An 18,912-nucleotide genomic window follows, 5' to 3' on the forward strand; every position below is an offset into this window, starting at 1 on the left:
CGGTACCGTATCTCAAGATTGAACTCTTGCATGAGTTCAATCCACCTAGCTTTGCAACCGCGCAAATCGCCTTGGTCGCAAATGTACTTTATGATGGTCGTCAGTCCACCCAACAAACTTGGAACTGTAGAGATAATGTCTCCACTTCTTCAAAGCATGGATAACTGTAAGCAACTCCTCCTCCTACGTCAGGTACCACATCTCAGCCTCGGCGAGCTTTTTGCTTTTAATGGCAACGGGCCGACCATCTTGGAAAAAAGATGCCTCTATGGAAAAATCACTAGCATCTGTCTCAACAACGAATGGCTTGTTAGGATCCACTATTTGCAACATAGATTCCATAGTCACCAACTCTTTCAGAGCCTCGAAGCTCATTTGGAGGACTTCATTCGAAATAACTCGAGGACTATTCATGATCTTCTTTTTCATGACCCCCTTGTTCAAGTCAAGGACTTACCTTAGCCTTGCCGAAGCATGTGTTGTTGGGTCTTGCCTTAGAGACACATCTGCAATTTCTCGTGGGGGTGCGCTAGCTCGTCCATCGCGACCTCACTTTGTTATCACACCGGAACGCTCGTTTGCCAAAGGGGTGAAGGGTGAGCTCTCAATGCAAGGATGGAAGCAAGAATAGATGATCCTTCGCGATAGTTCTCTCTCACAAAAAGCAAGGAAAGAAGAAGCTAATCAAAGAGGGAAGCCTATAATCAAACCTACTCAAGCATGCATCCATCAAGCAAGCAAGAACTCAAAAGCACACAAGTAAGCAAGAAGAGGGAAAAAGGAGAGCTTACAAGTAAACTATTGCAAGGGAATAATTGCGTATTGCTTATTATAAAAAATGACACATATACAAGTGACTAGTTTTCACACTAGGTCAACCAAACATCAAAATGGTCCGGCCTCTATTAGTAGTCTTAAGCAACTATGTACGCTAAGTCCGTAGACTTTCTCTATTTGACATTAAGCACATAGTAAGGCTGCTTTATATGTTCCAGCGTCGTCTTACAATAGTTACGTGCCCATTCTCGTGTGCGCAAGATGGCAAAGCGCCCGGTAGGTCAGGCAGGCGTAACCATGTTAACCAATGGAGTGGTTAACATACCCCCTTCCTAATGGTGACCGTGTCCTTGTGTCACCCAAGTCGGTGGTGAAGCTGCTGGCAAGAAGTGGATGGTGTGGAAGGTCCAAGATATACCATGGAGTTGGCAGCTAAGGCTGTGGGGTTAGTTCGGGACTGATCCATAGCCAAGTGCAAGAAAGCTTATCAAGGTGGCACGGAAAGTGATAGGTGATGTAGAGGTTCTTCATACCGAGGCTCTGTTGGTTGTGGAAGTAGAGTGGACCCTTTAACATGAGGTAGTTAGTAGAAGTGGTCCGCACCCTTTGTTTGGTGGAATGAGTGCCAGGACCACCATGGAATGATTGGCATGGCTAGATGGAGGTCCGGGACAGTTTGACACAACAGGGTATTGTGCTCGAATGGGGTTTCGCTTGACGAATACATGGGCTAGGGCGAGGTTTTGTTGGTGGTGAGTTGGAGTAGAAGCAGAGGCTACAAGCATGGAAGATTGTTGGAGTTACTTGCAAGGATGAGGATTCTCCGGGTGATGGGTGGTACCTTGGGTTAGGATTGCGCAGGTGGTGACAAATTGGAGATTTGGTAGTGGAGGCCCATCACCCTCCTAGGGACCGCCTATAAAATTCTACGCGGCAAGGCCATTAGCCGATGACTGCAGCCTTTCCTCCCCAATTTAATTCATGGCATGCACATGGGTTTCCTCCACCAGGATCGGAGCATTCTAGACAATATCTTCACTTTTGGGTGAGCCCTTCAGCACCTTGCGCCAGTTGCATCCGAAGAGCATCTTCGACAACCTTGGATCTGGGACCGTTTGCCTAGTGGTCACATGTTGGGGGCTCACCCGCACGTATCGTAGGGAGCTTTGATGATGGGTCCTGCTTGGTCACTTGGAGAGGCTTATTTTTAGGCAGTGAGAAGAGCCTCACTAGGATATGGAGTAGGGGCAGACTTAGCCTTTACATCGACTCTTCCATCCCCACGGAGTGCCTGAACCTGATGCCGGACCCTTTAAAACCACACCCCCCCCTCCCCCCCCAATCCGCCCGCAGTGGTTGGGAGTGTTCACCAAGCATGACATGCCTATGGCTCTCCATGATGGCACTGATAAGAGCTACACCTTACTCACCTTCTCTAACAAACCTTAACAAACCTCGTGGTAGACTTGAGAGAGCACAGCCCCCTATGGAGGATTTCAATGGATGCACCTTGCAGAGGGTGAGGGTGATTGGTTTCCATGTGCATGAGTGACACATAGACCCTCCATCGACCAAGGTGGCAAGAGAGAAATTTTGGATCCCAAGAGGGACGTTGCACTAAGCATGAACAGGGAGGTGATTTCCATCTCGTCCACTAGTCGTGTAAACCTTGTTTCAAGCTTTTGTGGAAGTGTGTCCAGGGTTGCCAAGATATGGACCCAATCCTCAATGTCGTTAGACTCTGGGAGAGGTTTGTAATCTTGGTTCTCATCTTCACTACCCAACAACTTGTTTCAACATTTACAAAATTGTGTCAGGCTCATTCATGAGTGCCTCGGCCCATGGAATGAGTCTTCCTTGTTTTCAAGCTTAACTTCAAGGACTAGTTGCCTTCGCGTATATAGATGTGAGTCTTCCTTGTTGTAACATTTACAAAATTGTGTCAGGCTCATTGGTGAGTGCCTCGGCCCATGGGATGAGTCTTCCTTGTTTTCAAGCTTTAACTTCAAGGACTAGTTGCCTTCGCGTATATAGATGTGATTAGTTTCCCAATCCGCCTTATTCGGAACTTTGTTTGGTCAGGGCTTGATGGAAATGCACACACCAGGACCAGAGTTGCTTGGGAAACCATTATCCGGCCTAAGCAGGAAAGGGGATTGAATATCATTGTTTCGGAGGTGCAATGTAAGGCTTTGCTCTATAAGCTTGTTGTTAGGGGCTTTCTTCCATGCATTGAGCCGTGGAAGGACTTTCTCATGCAGCAGAACACAAAGTGTGTCCCTGTTTGCGAAGGTGACTGGACTCTCAACTCACGCTTTATTTTTTCAGATGCAGTTCACCGCTCCCCTTCGTCCCCCCTGGTTAGGTCCCTCCTACGGGCCTAGGACTGCCTGAGGAGTATCCCCCCGCATTCAACGGAGGAAGCTAACCAGCAACCCATTCTGTGGAAAGATTTGATCTTAGATGTGCATGGTAGGCCTCTTGGGGCAGCTATGCATATTCTCTGGATTGGCTGTTGGTAGACCCTATGCACCACAATGCTGCTTGAAAGAGGTTTCAGAGCCTTACCGAGGTGCAAAGATTGGATATCACGCAGCATTTGAGAGGTTCTAGCCAGAGGATTGCACAGATTGATGCAGCCATTCCCAACCACTGGATTACTCGATCTTTTTGGGAAGGTCGTCATCATTTTTGGTTTCGGGTTTTCTTTGGGACAAGTGTTCCTCTTCAGGCTATGGGTATCTCCTTGCCTAGGGAGGATGATGTACCAGTCTTTTTTTCTGTGCAGGATGGATGGCAGCTAGAGAGATGTGATGTGCAAGACCTTATTGAGGGTCCCCAGATTCGTCCAGTCAGAGTTGTTGGCACGTTAGGAAAGCACGTCTTTGTTGACCCGACCCCCCCCCCCCCCCCGAAGGATCACAGAGTGTTAGACTTTGGTTGTATGGTGGCTGCCCTATCAGACATTTGCCTTGCGACCCCGGTGAGTGGGAGTGGAAGGATACTTGTAATCCTTTGAAAAACATGCCTTTTTTCAGTTATACAGTGCGGAATGCCAAACATCTTATCTTGGGACACATTCAGAGTGTCCCTACTCTTAGACCCCATTAGGAGTCTTACGGCATTTCGATTGACATTCAGAGGGCATTTTGGCGGAGATTGTGGCACTCTTATAGGAAGCCATAGATTTCCTCCTTTATCTGGGTTTCCCTTCATGGTCGTCTGGCCACCAATCAGTGGAGGTTTGTTACTAGTGCTTGCCCAGCATGCCCTAGATGTGCAGGAGTTTCGAAGTTAGTTTACCATTGTTTGTGGGAATGCAAGGAAGCACAGATGGTTTGGTCTACGATTGCACACCTCTTTGGTAGGATTAAGAAGGATGCTATCATTTCTTCTGGTTCTATCATTTGGTTGACACAGTCTGGGCCTGAGCTGAGGTTCGAGGGGACTGACAAGAGCTTGGCCATTATGGTTAGGCAAGGAGTTGCTCGGCAATGTTGTCTTCAGGATTTGCCACTTTCACACTTTGTCCCTTCGGCACAGAGGTTAGACAGTTCTTGGGAGATTATTGCTAGCATCTTAGCCTGGAATATCTGGAAGGCTAGATGCACTCAGGCCATTGAGGGTACTCTCGTTCTTGTTTTCAGTGTCTTTGTAGGATTTGGAGTGATATTATTCACACCATTATGGCTACCTAGGCCAGAATCCAGGATCTTCAAGGGCTGCGGAGAGGAAGTTTATGAGAGAGTGGGACATTGGTATCTTTTTCACATCCTCTCATTCGGGACCGTATTGGCAGCACAGGGCTCCTGATTGGTTGAGATCTTCACCTTGCTTGGTGTCAAATCTACATTTTGTAAAAATTTTCATACTTAATAGAAGTCTCTTTTCTGAAAAAAAAAATGAAGCATGGAGCTAATGAGTATGGCCAAGAGGTCTCCCTCAGCTATGTAACCTGGAAAGGTAGCTCAATCGCAGTGGAGCATGTCCTAGATCTCGAGTTGATGAGGTGATCGTGGCCGATGGGAGGGCTGAGGACGTCGGCCATGCTGGAGTGCAAAGGCTTGGTCCGAGGTAACTCCTCTCAGGCGAGGTAGGTCCAAAGTAGCTCGTGGAGGGTCCACAAGATCCACTATGTCAGTGTTCTCCACCTCCTCGGTCCGGAAGAAACTGGTGATGGTTGGCTAGCGAGGGAGGGGGCAGGGTGGCTAGGGCCGAGGCTCTCTCAACAAGGTGTCCTTGTGTCTGCGGAGCTCAAGCAGGAAGAGACCCAGGCAATGGTTGTCCTGGAAGTCAATGATCCTGGAGAGTGGACCGAATCCCTCATGAAATAGACAGTGAAACCTCCTGCGGATCTCATACTATACTGGGCAGCGGCATATGTAACGCTCCTCCGTCCCAACCTCTTTGTGGCATAGTCGGGAGATCCTCTCCTCTTTGAGTCTCCGTATGAGCTTCCCAGCTCTGAAGATGCGTTCAACTCTAACTGTCTCCACTCTGAGGCGGTGGGATGAAACCCGTATCTGGCCAATCGCAATCTGCATGGCATAGCACATGTGAACACTCAAGTAGCCCAGCTGCTGGATGAATCGATCCTCAGTGAGTGTGAGGAAGTGATCTCTGTAGAAGTGCAATCTTCATGGGGAGCTCCGGAGGTGTGATCCATGTGCAATGTGTGTAGAGGCTGAGAAGATCTAACCGGATAACCCGGTTGGTATCCTCATGAGACAACCGCAGAAAAGGGGAGTCCAAGCTGTACTGAAAGGGGGGGTAGACGGTCCATGTAGAGCCCATATACTGAGAACCAAGTGGAAACTAGTCCATACCATACTCCAATGTGCTACGGGAACCATGGTAAAGCGTGGGCCACTGAAAGTGACACCAAGGTAGACATAGGATGAGACAATCTCCACAGATTCCCCTCTATATGTGAAGCTCAATCTGGATGTGAAGGGGCGAGAGGTATTGAAGACCATTACCTTGGTTTTACCAAGGTTAACAGAGAGGTCCCCCTGAGTGCAAAAGTCATGTAAGGCATCCAACTGTCTGTGAAGCCCTTTGGCTGAGTCTGAGAGGAGGACAATGTCATCTGCATAAAGTAGTTTGGGGATCAATATGCCTGCCAGTGTGGGACCAGCCCCGCCTAATCCATCAATGAAGCTCGAGATCTCATCAATGTAGAGGCCGAAAAGAGTGGGTGATAGAGGGCAGCCCTGTTTCACCCGAATAGTGCTGGAAATCTCCTGTGATGTACCTCCTGGGGCTCTCGCTCATCCAGTGACGGACTCATAGAGGGCGATGATGCTCCAAACCATGTCAGATGGGACTCGGATCTCCTGTAGACGGTGTAGGAGGCGGGCTCGCGGTACAGTATCAAAAGCTTTGCGGAAATCCACAAAGCAGCAACAAATCCTCTTATCTCGTGCTCTACCCTCCTCAATGATGTCAAAGACAGTGAAGATGTGGTCAAGGGTAGAGTAGCTCCTCCGAAAGCCAGCCTGTCCTGAGGCTCTACATCCCTGGCTCTCTGCAAATGAACTGAGCTCCGCCTCTAGCAGTGATCCATAGAGTTTGGCCAATGTGTGGCCAATCATGATCGTCCTATAGTTATTAGAATCAAGTGGATCTCCGGCTTTGAGGATGGGGGTGATGGTGTTGGTGGACCAAAAGGCTGGAAATCCTTCACAAAGGGCTCCTACTGAACATGTAGGCTACTCGGGGCGCCAGGGTATCATCGGCACGCAAGATGTACTCGGCAGTGAGTCCCTCATGATCCTTGGCTAACGTCTTCAAAAGACCCAAAGGGTCTATGAGACCAAAATGATGTATAGAGTGTCCATGAAATCTCGCCATGGATGAAATAATAAAAAGCAACAATAAACTAAAACCGAAAGCTGAAAGCTAATATCTCAGACTCTATACAAGATTCAAAATCTAGATCCTCTTATGATGGGAATTTTCTGCTCGCGATTTTGATGCACATTCGGGCGGAAACGTTCATGCGCACCCATGTTTGTCTACATTGGCTCTGCTCTTTTCTGTTGGGAGTTGTCGCGTAGGCATCGGGTTTAGTGTCAGCTTTTTTTTGGATCTCGGCAGGGCGAGCTTTTTTCCCAGGTTCTTCATTGGATGCCGTTGTTGTTTTCTTGTAAATACTTGGGATTAAGTATTATAGAGGGCTCAGATTTAGTTTTTGGTCAAGTGCAAGGATGCCTTTTACTGGTCCTTTTTGAGTGACAATATTAGTGAGGCTTAGCCGAAACTTCTTGAGCACATGCCACCAAGCCCCCATCACAGATTTGGCACATCTACACACAAACGCATTCCGAACCTCACCTCCAGAGATCTATCACACCTCCAGTCTGCTCCACATATGTTTTACAAGACAAGCTATTGCGACCTTGAGACCTTTCCTTCTTATAGAGGGGTGGTTCATATATGCACCCTCGTGCAGGTTCCTAACTCGCAGTCTGTGCCACCTAGAGGTACAGTGGACTCTTTCCATGAGATTATTGCCAGTGTTCCAGACCGGCAGATTTGGAGAGATGCATAGAGGTAATGGATGGCACTCAGACCTTTTACACAACAGTCAATATGCATCATTTGGGCATATATTATAAACTCTCCACACAAGCAAAGTGTAAAGCATTTTTAAGGGAATGGGATCACGTCATATTCTTTTCCTATATTCTCTCAAGACATCAGCTCCCAGACTTTGTGCACATACCTTGCATTCTGGGACGAGTCTTTTTCTTCCAGCCTAAAGTCGTGGATTTGGATTGATTTGCTTATACATTATAAAAGTCTAAAAGAGACAGTATGATTAAAAAGCCACCTCAGTCCTTGATAAAGAAGCACCAAAACCATATGTAGAACATATAATGCACAAGCATAGAGCACAGGTTTCTACATCCAAGTGATAAGTAACCAAAATCATGTATAGGAAACTTAGGATATAATGTTTATACCCAATATTTTATGATGGATGTCTCCTAACATTCCGTCCAGCTCTTTTGTTTTTGATGTTCGATAAAAGCATTCTTTATCATCAGTGCTTCCACTTGCAAACTGGTCATGGCCATAAGCTTTACATTAATATGGACCTCCATGATGACAATTTGCAAATCCACACAGTAACCCTGATAGTTCTTTTATAAAAATTATAAACTCCTCTACATCAACTGAAATTCACTGTTTGCAAAGGTGTGAGCTCTCTGAAACATCAAGGGGCTCTTGAGGGAGCATCAAAGCAGCAAAGGAATTGTAACAGTTAGCCTTAAGGAAAGATAAATGTATAAAGGACACCAGGAATGAACGCCATAAGGCTGTGCAAGAGCTGTACATAGAAGGAAAATAGTTGGATTCACTTTCCACGTGGTATTCTTTGCTTCACTTAGTCCCAAACCAAACCGTGTTCCCGAGCATTCTCTTTCTCCTTCTGCTTTCATTCCCCTAGTCTTCGACCACATTACGAGTGTAACTAAATCCCCACCAGGTTAATTTTTGAAAAGACACATGATCTGAATATTGTATTGCCATTATAGAAATCAAATCACTATATGGAGTAGCCTATTCCCCTTGGTTCGGATTGCTCCTCATCCGGGTTTCTTGTCGGTCTTTTTCTTCGATTAGCATCATGGCTAATCATTCTCCCTCGGCCGGGCGAACCATTGTTTTTTCCGAAGCCGAGCTCGCGGTCCTCTAAGCCGAAATAGAGAAAGACTCCAAAACGACCCTCATAAAAAACTTCAAATCTCAAGCACCTGCTCCCGAAAAAAAAAAACATGCATGAACTAGCTCACTACCAAACCACCCACTCTGTACATTTGCCAGGGCATTCAGGGCCAAATCTTTTTACATGCCATGCATCCCATATGTACACAAGCCCAAAACACCTTTACAAAATCTTGCCTGACACCGTCTGACTCGCCCTCCCCCACCCCGTAATCGACTCGTCCTCTGTTACAAATGTGGGGAGTATGGCCACTACCAAAGCTAGTGCCCCCTTCCCCAAGACGCATCACCCTCACCTTGAAGACACCACTCAGAATCCAAGGATCACTAAACTCAAGATCACCCGAAACAACGGAAATCCACTTCAACCGAATTTACATTCCAAACAGTTCCCGCCACCCACTTGGTTTTACTAGAAACTCCACCATCCGCTTCTTGTGCTGCACACAACCCTTCCTTCCCCACACTTGATGTGTCCCCCACATCCACACCAACCATTCAGGTGGATCCCCCATCATCCATACTGATCACCCATGCACAAAAGAGGGCCATTCAGAAACAGCAAATCAAGAGGATAAGCCCAATGATACCAATCTTCCACTTCCTCGCACAGTCATAGGCCACTCCTTCTACCAAGCCTTCGAGGATCTCCATAACCATCCCTCTGTACTGGACAAACCACCTACTTCTCCCTTCTCGCAATCCAAACCACGCCTTCCACCCTATTTCGTGGAAGATCTACTAACGGAGAGTAAGATGGTGGTCAATCTCTTTGATCTTCTTTAGATTAGCCCCAATGTCCGACAACACCTAAGTGCCCCCTTCCCGCAGCCACTCCATCTACCCCTTCCTTCTTATCCAACCCCCCCCCCCCCCCCCCCCTTTCCGCCTCTCCAGAGCACTACCGTCGGCCCCCAATCTAGAGAGGAGGCTGGCGAGCTCCGTTCATTGCTTGATTCATCGTTTATCAGAGCCGGTTGAGATGACCATTGTGGCCTCCTTGGTGAGGGCTCTCCCACCCGAGTCTCCACAGCCCCCCCCCCCCCCCCCCTAGGATTTTGGGTTTCTTCCGGTGTCTTCCGACGGAAGGGGTAGACATTTGAGGAGATTTTAGCTCCTATTCGGATCTGTGTGGTCTTCCCCCACTCCAGAACCTCTACACCAAAGAATGACGCAATGGTCTTCTCTTTCCCCTTGAGTACAGGCCCGGGGACAGAGTGGGACCCAGAGTCAGTGGCAGCTGCCATTCAGAGCCAGGCAATTGTGCTATCGCAGCATCTTCATGATCTCCGCATTACCGATGTACTTACCCATCTATGGCTATTGGACAGGATGGAGCTTGGTGGATCAGCCCACAGAGACCAGGATGGGGAGATCTTGACCTCCAGCCTGGAGGTGCTACTTTTTGTGTTCATGCATACCTCTATCGCAATACCTCTGCCCCCTTCTTACAGGTATCTTCATGGTGATCGATGGAGCCCGCAGTATGAAGCGCTCAGACAAAGTGGCTACACATGGAGGACAGGATCCGTGCCCACTTGGCGCGACTTCGCGCGCCAGGAAGGATCGTGACTATTCCCCGTCTAAACTTGCACCCAAGACTCTTCGAGTGGAGGGCAGTTACGATAGTTCCGCCTCACATAGATTGATATGAGGATTGTCTCATGGAACATTCTGGGTTTAGGGGGGCCTCAGTGCTTTCAGAGACGAGGCGTCCTTAGAGGGGAGCTTCAGCGAGCTATAGTGGGAGGAACTATCGACATTCTTTTCCTTCAGGAGCATCACCTTGCTGAGGGATGCACCCGCCGCTGCGGGAAGATTTTACCTGGCAGGAGTCATACTTTTTGGTCTCCATCCTTCACCCCTTCAAGGACGCAAGGAGGAGTGTGCCTTTCCGTCAATGAGCAGCTCTTGTTGTCGGCGACAAGTTCAAGAGTCATAGTTCCACGGCGTGCCCAGTGGGTTACCATTCTGATTGGTGAGGATAGCGTTGGCTTCCTCAACATATATGCCCAGAATGTTGTTGCAGGCAGAGCTCTCTTTTGGAGCACTGTGCAACAGGCCCTTCCCCAGGCTGACCTTTGTGGTGCATGGGCGGTGACTTCAATATGATAAGAGGCAGCGAAGGACAGACTTGGAGGAGGCACCGCCACAATCTTAGGAGTGGGGTACTCTACCTGGGAGGAGATGATACTGATTATTAGGGGATAGGACCCTTGGCATCTTCCAGAGTTTGGGCGTAGCCTTGGTAGTCTTAGCTTCTCCCGATCGGATAGGAGGAGCACTAGCCCCAACCTCTCTCGTCCGGATAGGTTTTACGTCGACAAGTGGGCTTGCAGCTGTGGGAGCATGGTTGGTATCTTGGTAGGTAGTACTTTTTCAGATCATGCCCTAACTATTTTGTCCCTAGAGGACCCGTGGAGGCATGAAAGACATGTGACCTCCAAGATTCCAAAAAGCCTCATTCAGGACCCTGAGATCTGCAGTAGCAAGTTTGACCAGATATGTGTGGGACTGGACTTTTCCTCAGGCTCTGCAGCATGCACTTTGGATGGTGGCCTAGGGGAGATCAGTGTTTTCTTACACGAGGCAGCCCAAAGTAGATTGGAGGGGTTTCGGGAGAAAGAGAGGAGTTTGAGGAGAGGCCTGGCCTCTTTACAGCATCTTCAGGAGAGTTTCCCATACAGCCCGTGCATTGGGAGTCAGCTGACTGCCGCCCGCACGGAGATTCCATCCATTGAGGAGAGGAGGGAGGAGTACAGATACCATACCAAGGCTTCATTCTGGACTCAGGTTGGTGACAGAGTTACAGGAGATTTCTTTGAGATAACTGGCCCCCATAGAAGGAGAGACGGTATTTGCATGCTGCGTGGCAAGGATGGAGCTATTGTTTCTAATCCCCCCATGTGAGAGCCATCGCCACGGACTTCTTATGATCTCTTCTCACTGGTGCCCCATTATCCCCCCCAGGTGATGGACGCGCGCGAGGGTCTAGCGGCACACGACAGAGGTAGTTTCCCCCTCCCTTCGGTCTTTCTTATGGACCTCATTCACTTCAGAGGAGTTGACGAAGATGGTGATGGCATTCTCTAGGGGCAAATGCCCAGGGGCGGACGGGCTTCCAGTCTCTTTCTTTCTTCGCCATTGGGACCTCATGGAAGGTGGCCTTCGCGCTGCCTTCAATGAGATTATGCTCACAGGTGCCATGCCATAGAGGCTCTCCGAGAGCTTGATACACTTGATTCCCAAGGAGTGTGGTGATAGATTGGAGATCCGACAGTGGAGACCCATCACTCTCCTACGGACAACCTATAAGATCTTGGCCAAGGCCATTAGTAGGAGACTTCAGCCTTTTCTCCCAGACTTGATCCACGACACTCAGACTGGCTTTATTCAGGACCGAAGCATTCTGGACAACATCTTTACCTTTTGGTAGGCGAGAGGATGTAGCAGCAGGACCTCATTGTGCTACTCCTAGACTTTGAGAAAGCTTATGACAAGGTGGATTGGAGCTTTCTAGAGGGCACAATGAGCCGGATGGGACTCCCCATGGAGTGGATTTGTGGAGTCTCAAGACTTTGCTCAACCACACACAACTAGGTTCTCATTCAGCGAGCCCGAGGCGAGAGATTCTCCCTTTCTCGCTCGGTTAGAAAAGGTTGTCCTCTGGCACCGTACCTCTTCCTATCCGTCGCCGAGGCCATGAGTAGTTTTCTCTCCGCCCAGGAGACCGGGCTTCAGAGATTGCGTCTTCCCCTCCGCACACAAACTGTATGGCTGTCCTTAGTGTTCTAGCCTCTTGTGTTAGCATCTCCAACATTCAATGTATGGCTGTCCATAGTGTTCTAGCTACTGGACTCAGATTTTGCACACAACACAATAGCTTTCCTTGCAGGAGACGTGGGGAATCTCCAGAGATTCGTGGAGGCGATCGAGATTTTATGCCGTGCATTTGGAGCGCAAATCAACTTGCACAAGTTGTGTGGTTTTTGGGTGGGTTCAACACCCACCCCGACTTGGCGACTAGTTGAGGCTTTCCAGTGGATTCCGAGGGGCACTCCAGTCCGCTATCTCGGTTGCTAGGTTGGCATGCGGTCAGAACCTCCCTGTAACTTCCCCCACTAACCATGGAGGGTAAAAGATATCAAGCCTTATTCTCCCGATGGTCTCCGCCGGTGGAGTGTAGGTACCCTTGATGGCCTCGCTGCATCTAGCACGCCAAATGTGCCAGGCTACTATGCTACTAAAAATCTCCCATCTCTAGCATGAGCCTGCCCACTAGTCGCCTATACGTGGGGCTGTGACTGATACTGCTACAATACGATGGTGAGAGATGCTGAAGGCCTAGCCCTCCCCCATCTTCCTCATAAGCCCTGACCACTCCAACCTCTATGGCCCAAGCGGCAATGCCCCAAGTGATGATTTGGGTCGATGCCCTGTCCATAGCAAACACGCAGAGAACCCGCTGCCAAATCTGTTGAGCCTTTGGGCATTCCAAAAGCAATGTCTTTGAGTCTCCTAAGGATAGCCGCACCATGGAGAAGCCGTTGCTCGACCACTAACTGCAAGCCAAGTACCGACAGCCAAACTCCTATGTGCCATCAACCAAAGGAAGAGGGTGATCTTTCTTGGCCGAAAGCTGTCCCACAGTCTCTTCCAGAAATCTGAAAGAAAACGTTGTGAGAGGCCCTCAGACTAACAATGTGCTGTTGATGTCGGTGTGCCATCTATCTAAGGCATCTAGATCGTGCGGCCTAGCCGCATAGTATATGAAAAGAAGGGGGCATCCAAAGTCTCCTCCCGATCCACTGGATCATGCCAATTCCACTCTCCGGATGCCACTGAACGCGCGTGAGAGGTCGGCACTCCCATATCCATAGCCGCCATAATCTCTCCATGGCCACCTTGGCCGATGCTGGATCCGTATGTCATTCCCATGACCAAAAACCAATCACCCTCACCCTCGCAAGGTGCAACCACTAAAATCCTCCAAGGGTTGCTCAGATTTCTCGTCTGCCATGGGATCCGATAGAGAAAGTGAGCAGACCACTGTCCTCATCTGCTCCATGGACCGCCACGAGGATATCATGTTTCGTAAACACTCCTAGCCACACTAGCGGGTCTGGTCCGGGGGAGTCAGCCACATGTGAGGGTCTGGCGACATACAAGGGAGGTGGTTCCCCCTTCTCTTGGGTAATTCTTATTGACATCATTAACTGCTGAGGAGTTGGAGGTATTGACGGCACTTCCCAGGGGTGGACGGGCTTCCAATCTCCTGCTTTCTTCGCCATTGGGACCTCATGGAAGGTAGCCTTCGAGCTTCCTTCAATGAGATTATGATCATAGGTGCCATGCCAGAGATACTCTCAGAGGGCTTGATTCACTTGATTCCCAAGGAAGGTGGTGACACATTGGAGATCCGGCATTGAAGACCCATCACTCTTCTAGGGATAGCCTATAAGATCTTGGCCAAGGTCATCAGCAAGAGACTTTAGCCTTTTCTCCCAAACTTGATCCACGACACTCAAACCAGCTTTGTTCAAGATCAGAGCATTCTAGACAGCATCTTTACCTTCTGGGGGGCGACAGCTTCAGCCAGGATGCAACAGCAAGACCTCATTGTGCTACTCCTAGACTTTGAGAAAGCTTATGACAGGGTGGATTGGAGCTTTCTGGAGGCACTATGAGCCGGATGGGATTCCCCATGGAGTGGATTCATGGAGTCTCAGGACTTTACTTAGCCTCACATAGCTAGGTTCTCGTTCAGGGAGCCCATGGCGATAGATACCCTCTCTCTCGTTCGATTAGATAGGGCTATCCTTTGGCACCTTACCTCTTCCAAGTTCCTATTCGTTGCAGAGGCCATGAGTAGTTTTCTCTCTCCCCAAGAGACTGGGCTTCAAGGATTCAATCTTCCCCTCCACACGCAAGAGGAGCTCCTAGACTCAAACTTTGCAGACAGCACAACAGACTTCCTTGCAGGAGATGTGGGGAATCTATAGAGATTTGCGAAGGCGATCTAGATTTTCTGCCGCACATCAAGAGCAGACATCAACTCGCACAAGTCGTGTGGTCTTTGGGTAGGCTCAGCACCTGCCCCGACTTGGCGACTAGTTGAGGATTTCCAGTGGATCCCAAGGGGCACTCCAGTTTGATATCTCGGTTGCCAAGTTAGCATTGATATCTCTCCCGAGCAGCAGCTCGCCATGCTTCTTCTGAGTATTCGGAAGAAGCTTCTATATTGGAGCTCGGCGAGGCTCTCCCTAGCACGCAGGGTGGTGGTGGCGAACCAGGTACTTCTCGCCACCATGTGGTACATCACATGTATTGGCCAGGTACAACGATTGATCCGGAACTTCTTATGGGCCACAAGTGATGGGAGGCCAGCCAAGGCCAAGGTGGCATGGAGACTGATTATTCAACCACGTCGCAGAGAGAGGCTAGGCCTCATCGACCCGGCTATTCAGAGCCGCGGCCTACTGAGCAAGCTGATTGTTAGAGGCCTCCTTCCCGGTGGTGAGCCCTGGAAGGATTTCCTATTGGCCCAGATTTCAGCCGGCACTTTGAGTCTTGGGGACCCTTGGCCGCACAGTACCACATCGATCCTCACAGAGATGCCGGCCCATGGTTTTAGCCTAGACTTTGAGGACAGATTTGCAGCTAGTTTACGTCGTGCTTGGGAGCACCTTAGGCCAGCCCTCAGACAAATAGCTCGAGTTGCCTCAGAGGAGCAGCTTCGGTAGCCTTTGGTCTAGAACCCCCTAATCCATTTACCCGGTGGCCACATGCTAGGGGCCCGATCGCATGTTTCTTGGGGTGCCTTGAGCATGGGACCAGCCAGGTCTCTTGGAGATTGGATCGCCACATGGAGTTACCCCCGGAGGTGTAGGAGAGAGGCTTGACAAGGATCCAGGGTAGAGATACGCTTAGCATCGACATCGACTTTGCTATCCCTTAGGAGTGGCTGACACCTCCATCTCCTCTTTCCCACCCCCCCTCCTTTTTGTCCTACTCGGCTCTCTCTATCTGCTACTCACCTCCCTCTTGGTTCTCCATCTCTGAAAGGCGTGTCCATACTAACCTGAAAAAAGAAAAAACCTGCAATTTTTGCCACCGCCTTCATACTCGCCTCTCTTCTCCTTTGAGGCCACTGTCTTTTTCAGTCTCCGTGCCACCACCACATGCCCTTGCTTTTCTTGCTCTCCGTGAGATCCAGATCAGCTGTACTTGCTCGAGGACCAGAACAGAGAGCTCTCATCGACTTCTTCCATATACCAACACTCAAGGGCCAATCCACCCATCGTACCTAGACCACAGGCTAGTGCAGGAGCTCGGCCAAGAGGTGTGACACTCGACAAAGCCACTGAGTTAAGCAAAGCTCGACGCCCCAGACCCCATGGCCCTCGCCCACGGCCACGGCACCAGCTCAGTTTTACCACCTTGAGCACCATGTCACAACGGCCCATGAGGGATGTATTAGGGTGATATGAGAGCTCTCTGCTCATGTACCTAGATCAGATTTTATAGTTCTAGATTTTTGTTATCTTTCTTTATTACTATTTTGTACCCAGGATGATGTACCTCATGGATATGATGTAAACTTTTGGTCTCATAGGTCATTTTGGCCTTTTGAAGACGTTAATACAACTTTCTTTCTTTCTCCCCTTTTCCTATTTGTTTTCCCTACCACACTCCCCTGATGGCAGACGGTCTCCCCACTACTCTGGTTCTGTACAAGCACTCCATTGCCACATTCGTTTCCCTTCCACCATCTCCTCTACAAATCCATCTGCCTTCGTTGCCGCCGATTTTGAGCTCAGCTCGACAAGTGTGACATTGTATCATACACTTGGCCATCTGTTGGTTTCCTCACCTACCTCCTGCAACAACAGCCCCGCACTACACTTTCCTCCTCACCACCAGCCTTCCAGCCTCACCGTTCTTCTCCCCTGACATCCCACATCCAACCCCAAGTGCAACAACATCTCCCAGCCTCGTCACACTGCTGCACCACCTCCTCCGCTACCCCTGCCACCCTCTGGGTCACCCCCTCCGCTCCCCTTTCACTCCATTGCACTCCCATTTCCTTTTTTTTTTTTTGTGGAATCATAAGTATATTAGATTTACAAGATGACTATCCAAAGTAGATAGTCTCAAAGTACATCAACTGAAGATGTCAATATAAGACAAATATACATCATGATCTATTTGGTCAACCTGCATGCAATCGAAGAAAGATTGATGCAGGGAGTACCGAAAGAAAGAAAAAGCAGAAAAAGCCGCATCACCGAAAACTCCATGGTTGCGAACTTTCCATAGTGTCCATAAAGCCCAGTAGCGCACCCATGAGAAGAAAAGAGTGAATTCTGGGCTGGGCAAATGAAGACCAAACAGCCAGAAAAACTTTCCAAATTGCATATTTGGAAATCTAGCCCACAGAAGCTGGATGATAGGAAGAAAAAACTGACGAGAAGAAGGACAGTTCCAGAAAATATGAATGACTGTCTCCCTGGAAGCAGAGCATCTATGGCAAGTGGATGAGGATATATGCCTGCGTGCCAGAAACTGTCCTGAGGGAATAATAGCCAAAAGAACGCGCCACAAAAAAAGCTGCTGTCGAAGAGGAAGCTTCGAATGCCAAAGAGATCGCAATCGTCTTTTCCACCACAAAGACGACCGATGCATATGCCAGAAGAGATTTGCCCATTCAGAAACCCAAGGCAATGGCAACAAATGTTTATACAGACCAGCAACTGTAATATCAAATAGCCTCAAGGGATGGCATGAAGAATCAAAAGAGGAGATAGTCCAATCCTGTAGGCGATCTCGAATTTCCAAGAGTGGAATCGGCAAAAAAGGCTGAAGCATCTGAATTATATCACGCCAAAGACGACGATAGTGAGGTCCCAAGCCATAATGTGCAGCAGCCTGTGGAAAAGAAAGAGGGGAGCCATCAGGATGGATGACATCTCCCACAGAGGTAACACCCTTTGAGTGGAGAAAATATGAACGCCGGGATTCTTGCACCGCCAGGGGAACTGAAAATGCTTTGGACCAATGGATGCTGTCAGCGCGGAGAGAGTTGCCTTGTAAGGAGTCACGACCATTCCATTTTAAATTTGAAAGGACAAGCTTCCAATCAGCAAGTAAGCCAGAAATGAGAGGACAACCCTTAATTTTGCCAGTAATGTAACCAAGAATAAATTCCCAATGAGTAGGTTGCCAATGGCCAAAAGCCGAAGTCGTCAGATGAAGTAATAAATGACGGATCATCGTTGTCCAAGGCTGAGTGCCTTCCAGAAATTGAAGCATCAGTTTACCTCTGTGGGCAAGAATATGCACCTGTAAATTAAGGATATTCAAGCCTCCATGCATTTTAGGGGTACACAAACGATTTGCCGAAAGCAAACGTACACTCTTTTTCCCCTGCTTCGATCTCCAGAACATCTCCAAGATGGTGGACATAAATAATTTCAGCTCCCCCTGAGAAAACCTGATGAGAGGAAGGTAGAACTGAATATAGGCAACCAAGATGGATTGGAGAATCCGTAAACGAACATGCAAAGGCCATGTTGCAAGTTTCCAGTATTCCAACTTTTTCTTGAGCTTTGCCAAGACCCAATCTGTTTGTTGACGGCGAGTGACTGTCCATCCAAAGGATATCCCAAATGTCGAATCAAATGAGTGGAGTGAACTATTTCCCCTGGCCATAGCAAATTATGCCACTGTTTTGAATGCAAAGGCAGCAATTTAGATTTCTGAAAATTGATTTGTAGGCCAGCCGCAAGTGCAAACAAAGAAAGAGCCTCCATCAAAGTAGAGAGATCCTGATGTGTATTGCGAGGAAGAAAAAAAGAATCGTGAGCATAAGCTTGAGCAACCAACTGACGTCTATTCTGAATGTCCAATCCATGAAGACTGCCAGTATCAACCAAATGATCCATATAAAGAAGCATGGGATGCGTCACTATAGCATACAAAAGAGCACTTAAAGGGCATCCCTGCCTAACTGAACGATGCAAAGTCCATGATTCTGAGAGATCTCCTGACAATATACAAGCCGCCTGACTATCAGCATAAAGCCAGTAAATGATATTCTGCATTTTTTCTCCAAATCCCAGAGCATGCATGGTTTCTTGAATGAACCCCCATTTAATAGTATAAAAGCCTTAGCAATATCCACTTGCAATAATAAGACATCCTGCTGCATGTATTTGGCATATTCAATGCCAATATAAGCATTTGCAATGTTATCTGTAATGTGCCTGCGAGGAATAAATCCATACTATGCAGAATGAAGTCCATCATTCAAGTAACCCTTAATGCGATCGACAACCATTTTACTGATAATCTTGTATATCACCGGCATAAGGGTAATTGGTCTCCAGTCTGCCAAAGACT

At 48.5% G+C, this 18,912-nt stretch overlaps 1 protein-coding gene across 3 annotated transcripts in view; it reads right to left on the reverse strand.

Moving 5' to 3' along the window:
* The window catches only part of MSH5 (MUTS-homolog 5), a 164,998-nt gene that overhangs the window by 60,199 nt on the left and 85,887 nt on the right, over positions 1-18,912 (reverse strand). For all 3 annotated transcript variants that reach the window (XM_086802993.1, XM_086802985.1, XM_086802975.1), the window contains one exon: positions 7,746-7,845. In XM_086802993.1, coding sequence (XP_086659119.1) covers positions 7,746-7,845 — 100 coding nt within the window. The remainder of the gene's footprint in view (positions 1-7,745; positions 7,846-18,912) is intronic.

Source organism: Cibotium barometz, chromosome 1, assembly GCF_041138505.1.
Source record: "Cibotium barometz isolate CiBa-2024 chromosome 1, ASM4113850v1, whole genome shotgun sequence".
NCBI classification, from domain to species: Eukaryota; Viridiplantae; Streptophyta; class Polypodiopsida; order Cyatheales; family Cibotiaceae; genus Cibotium; species Cibotium barometz.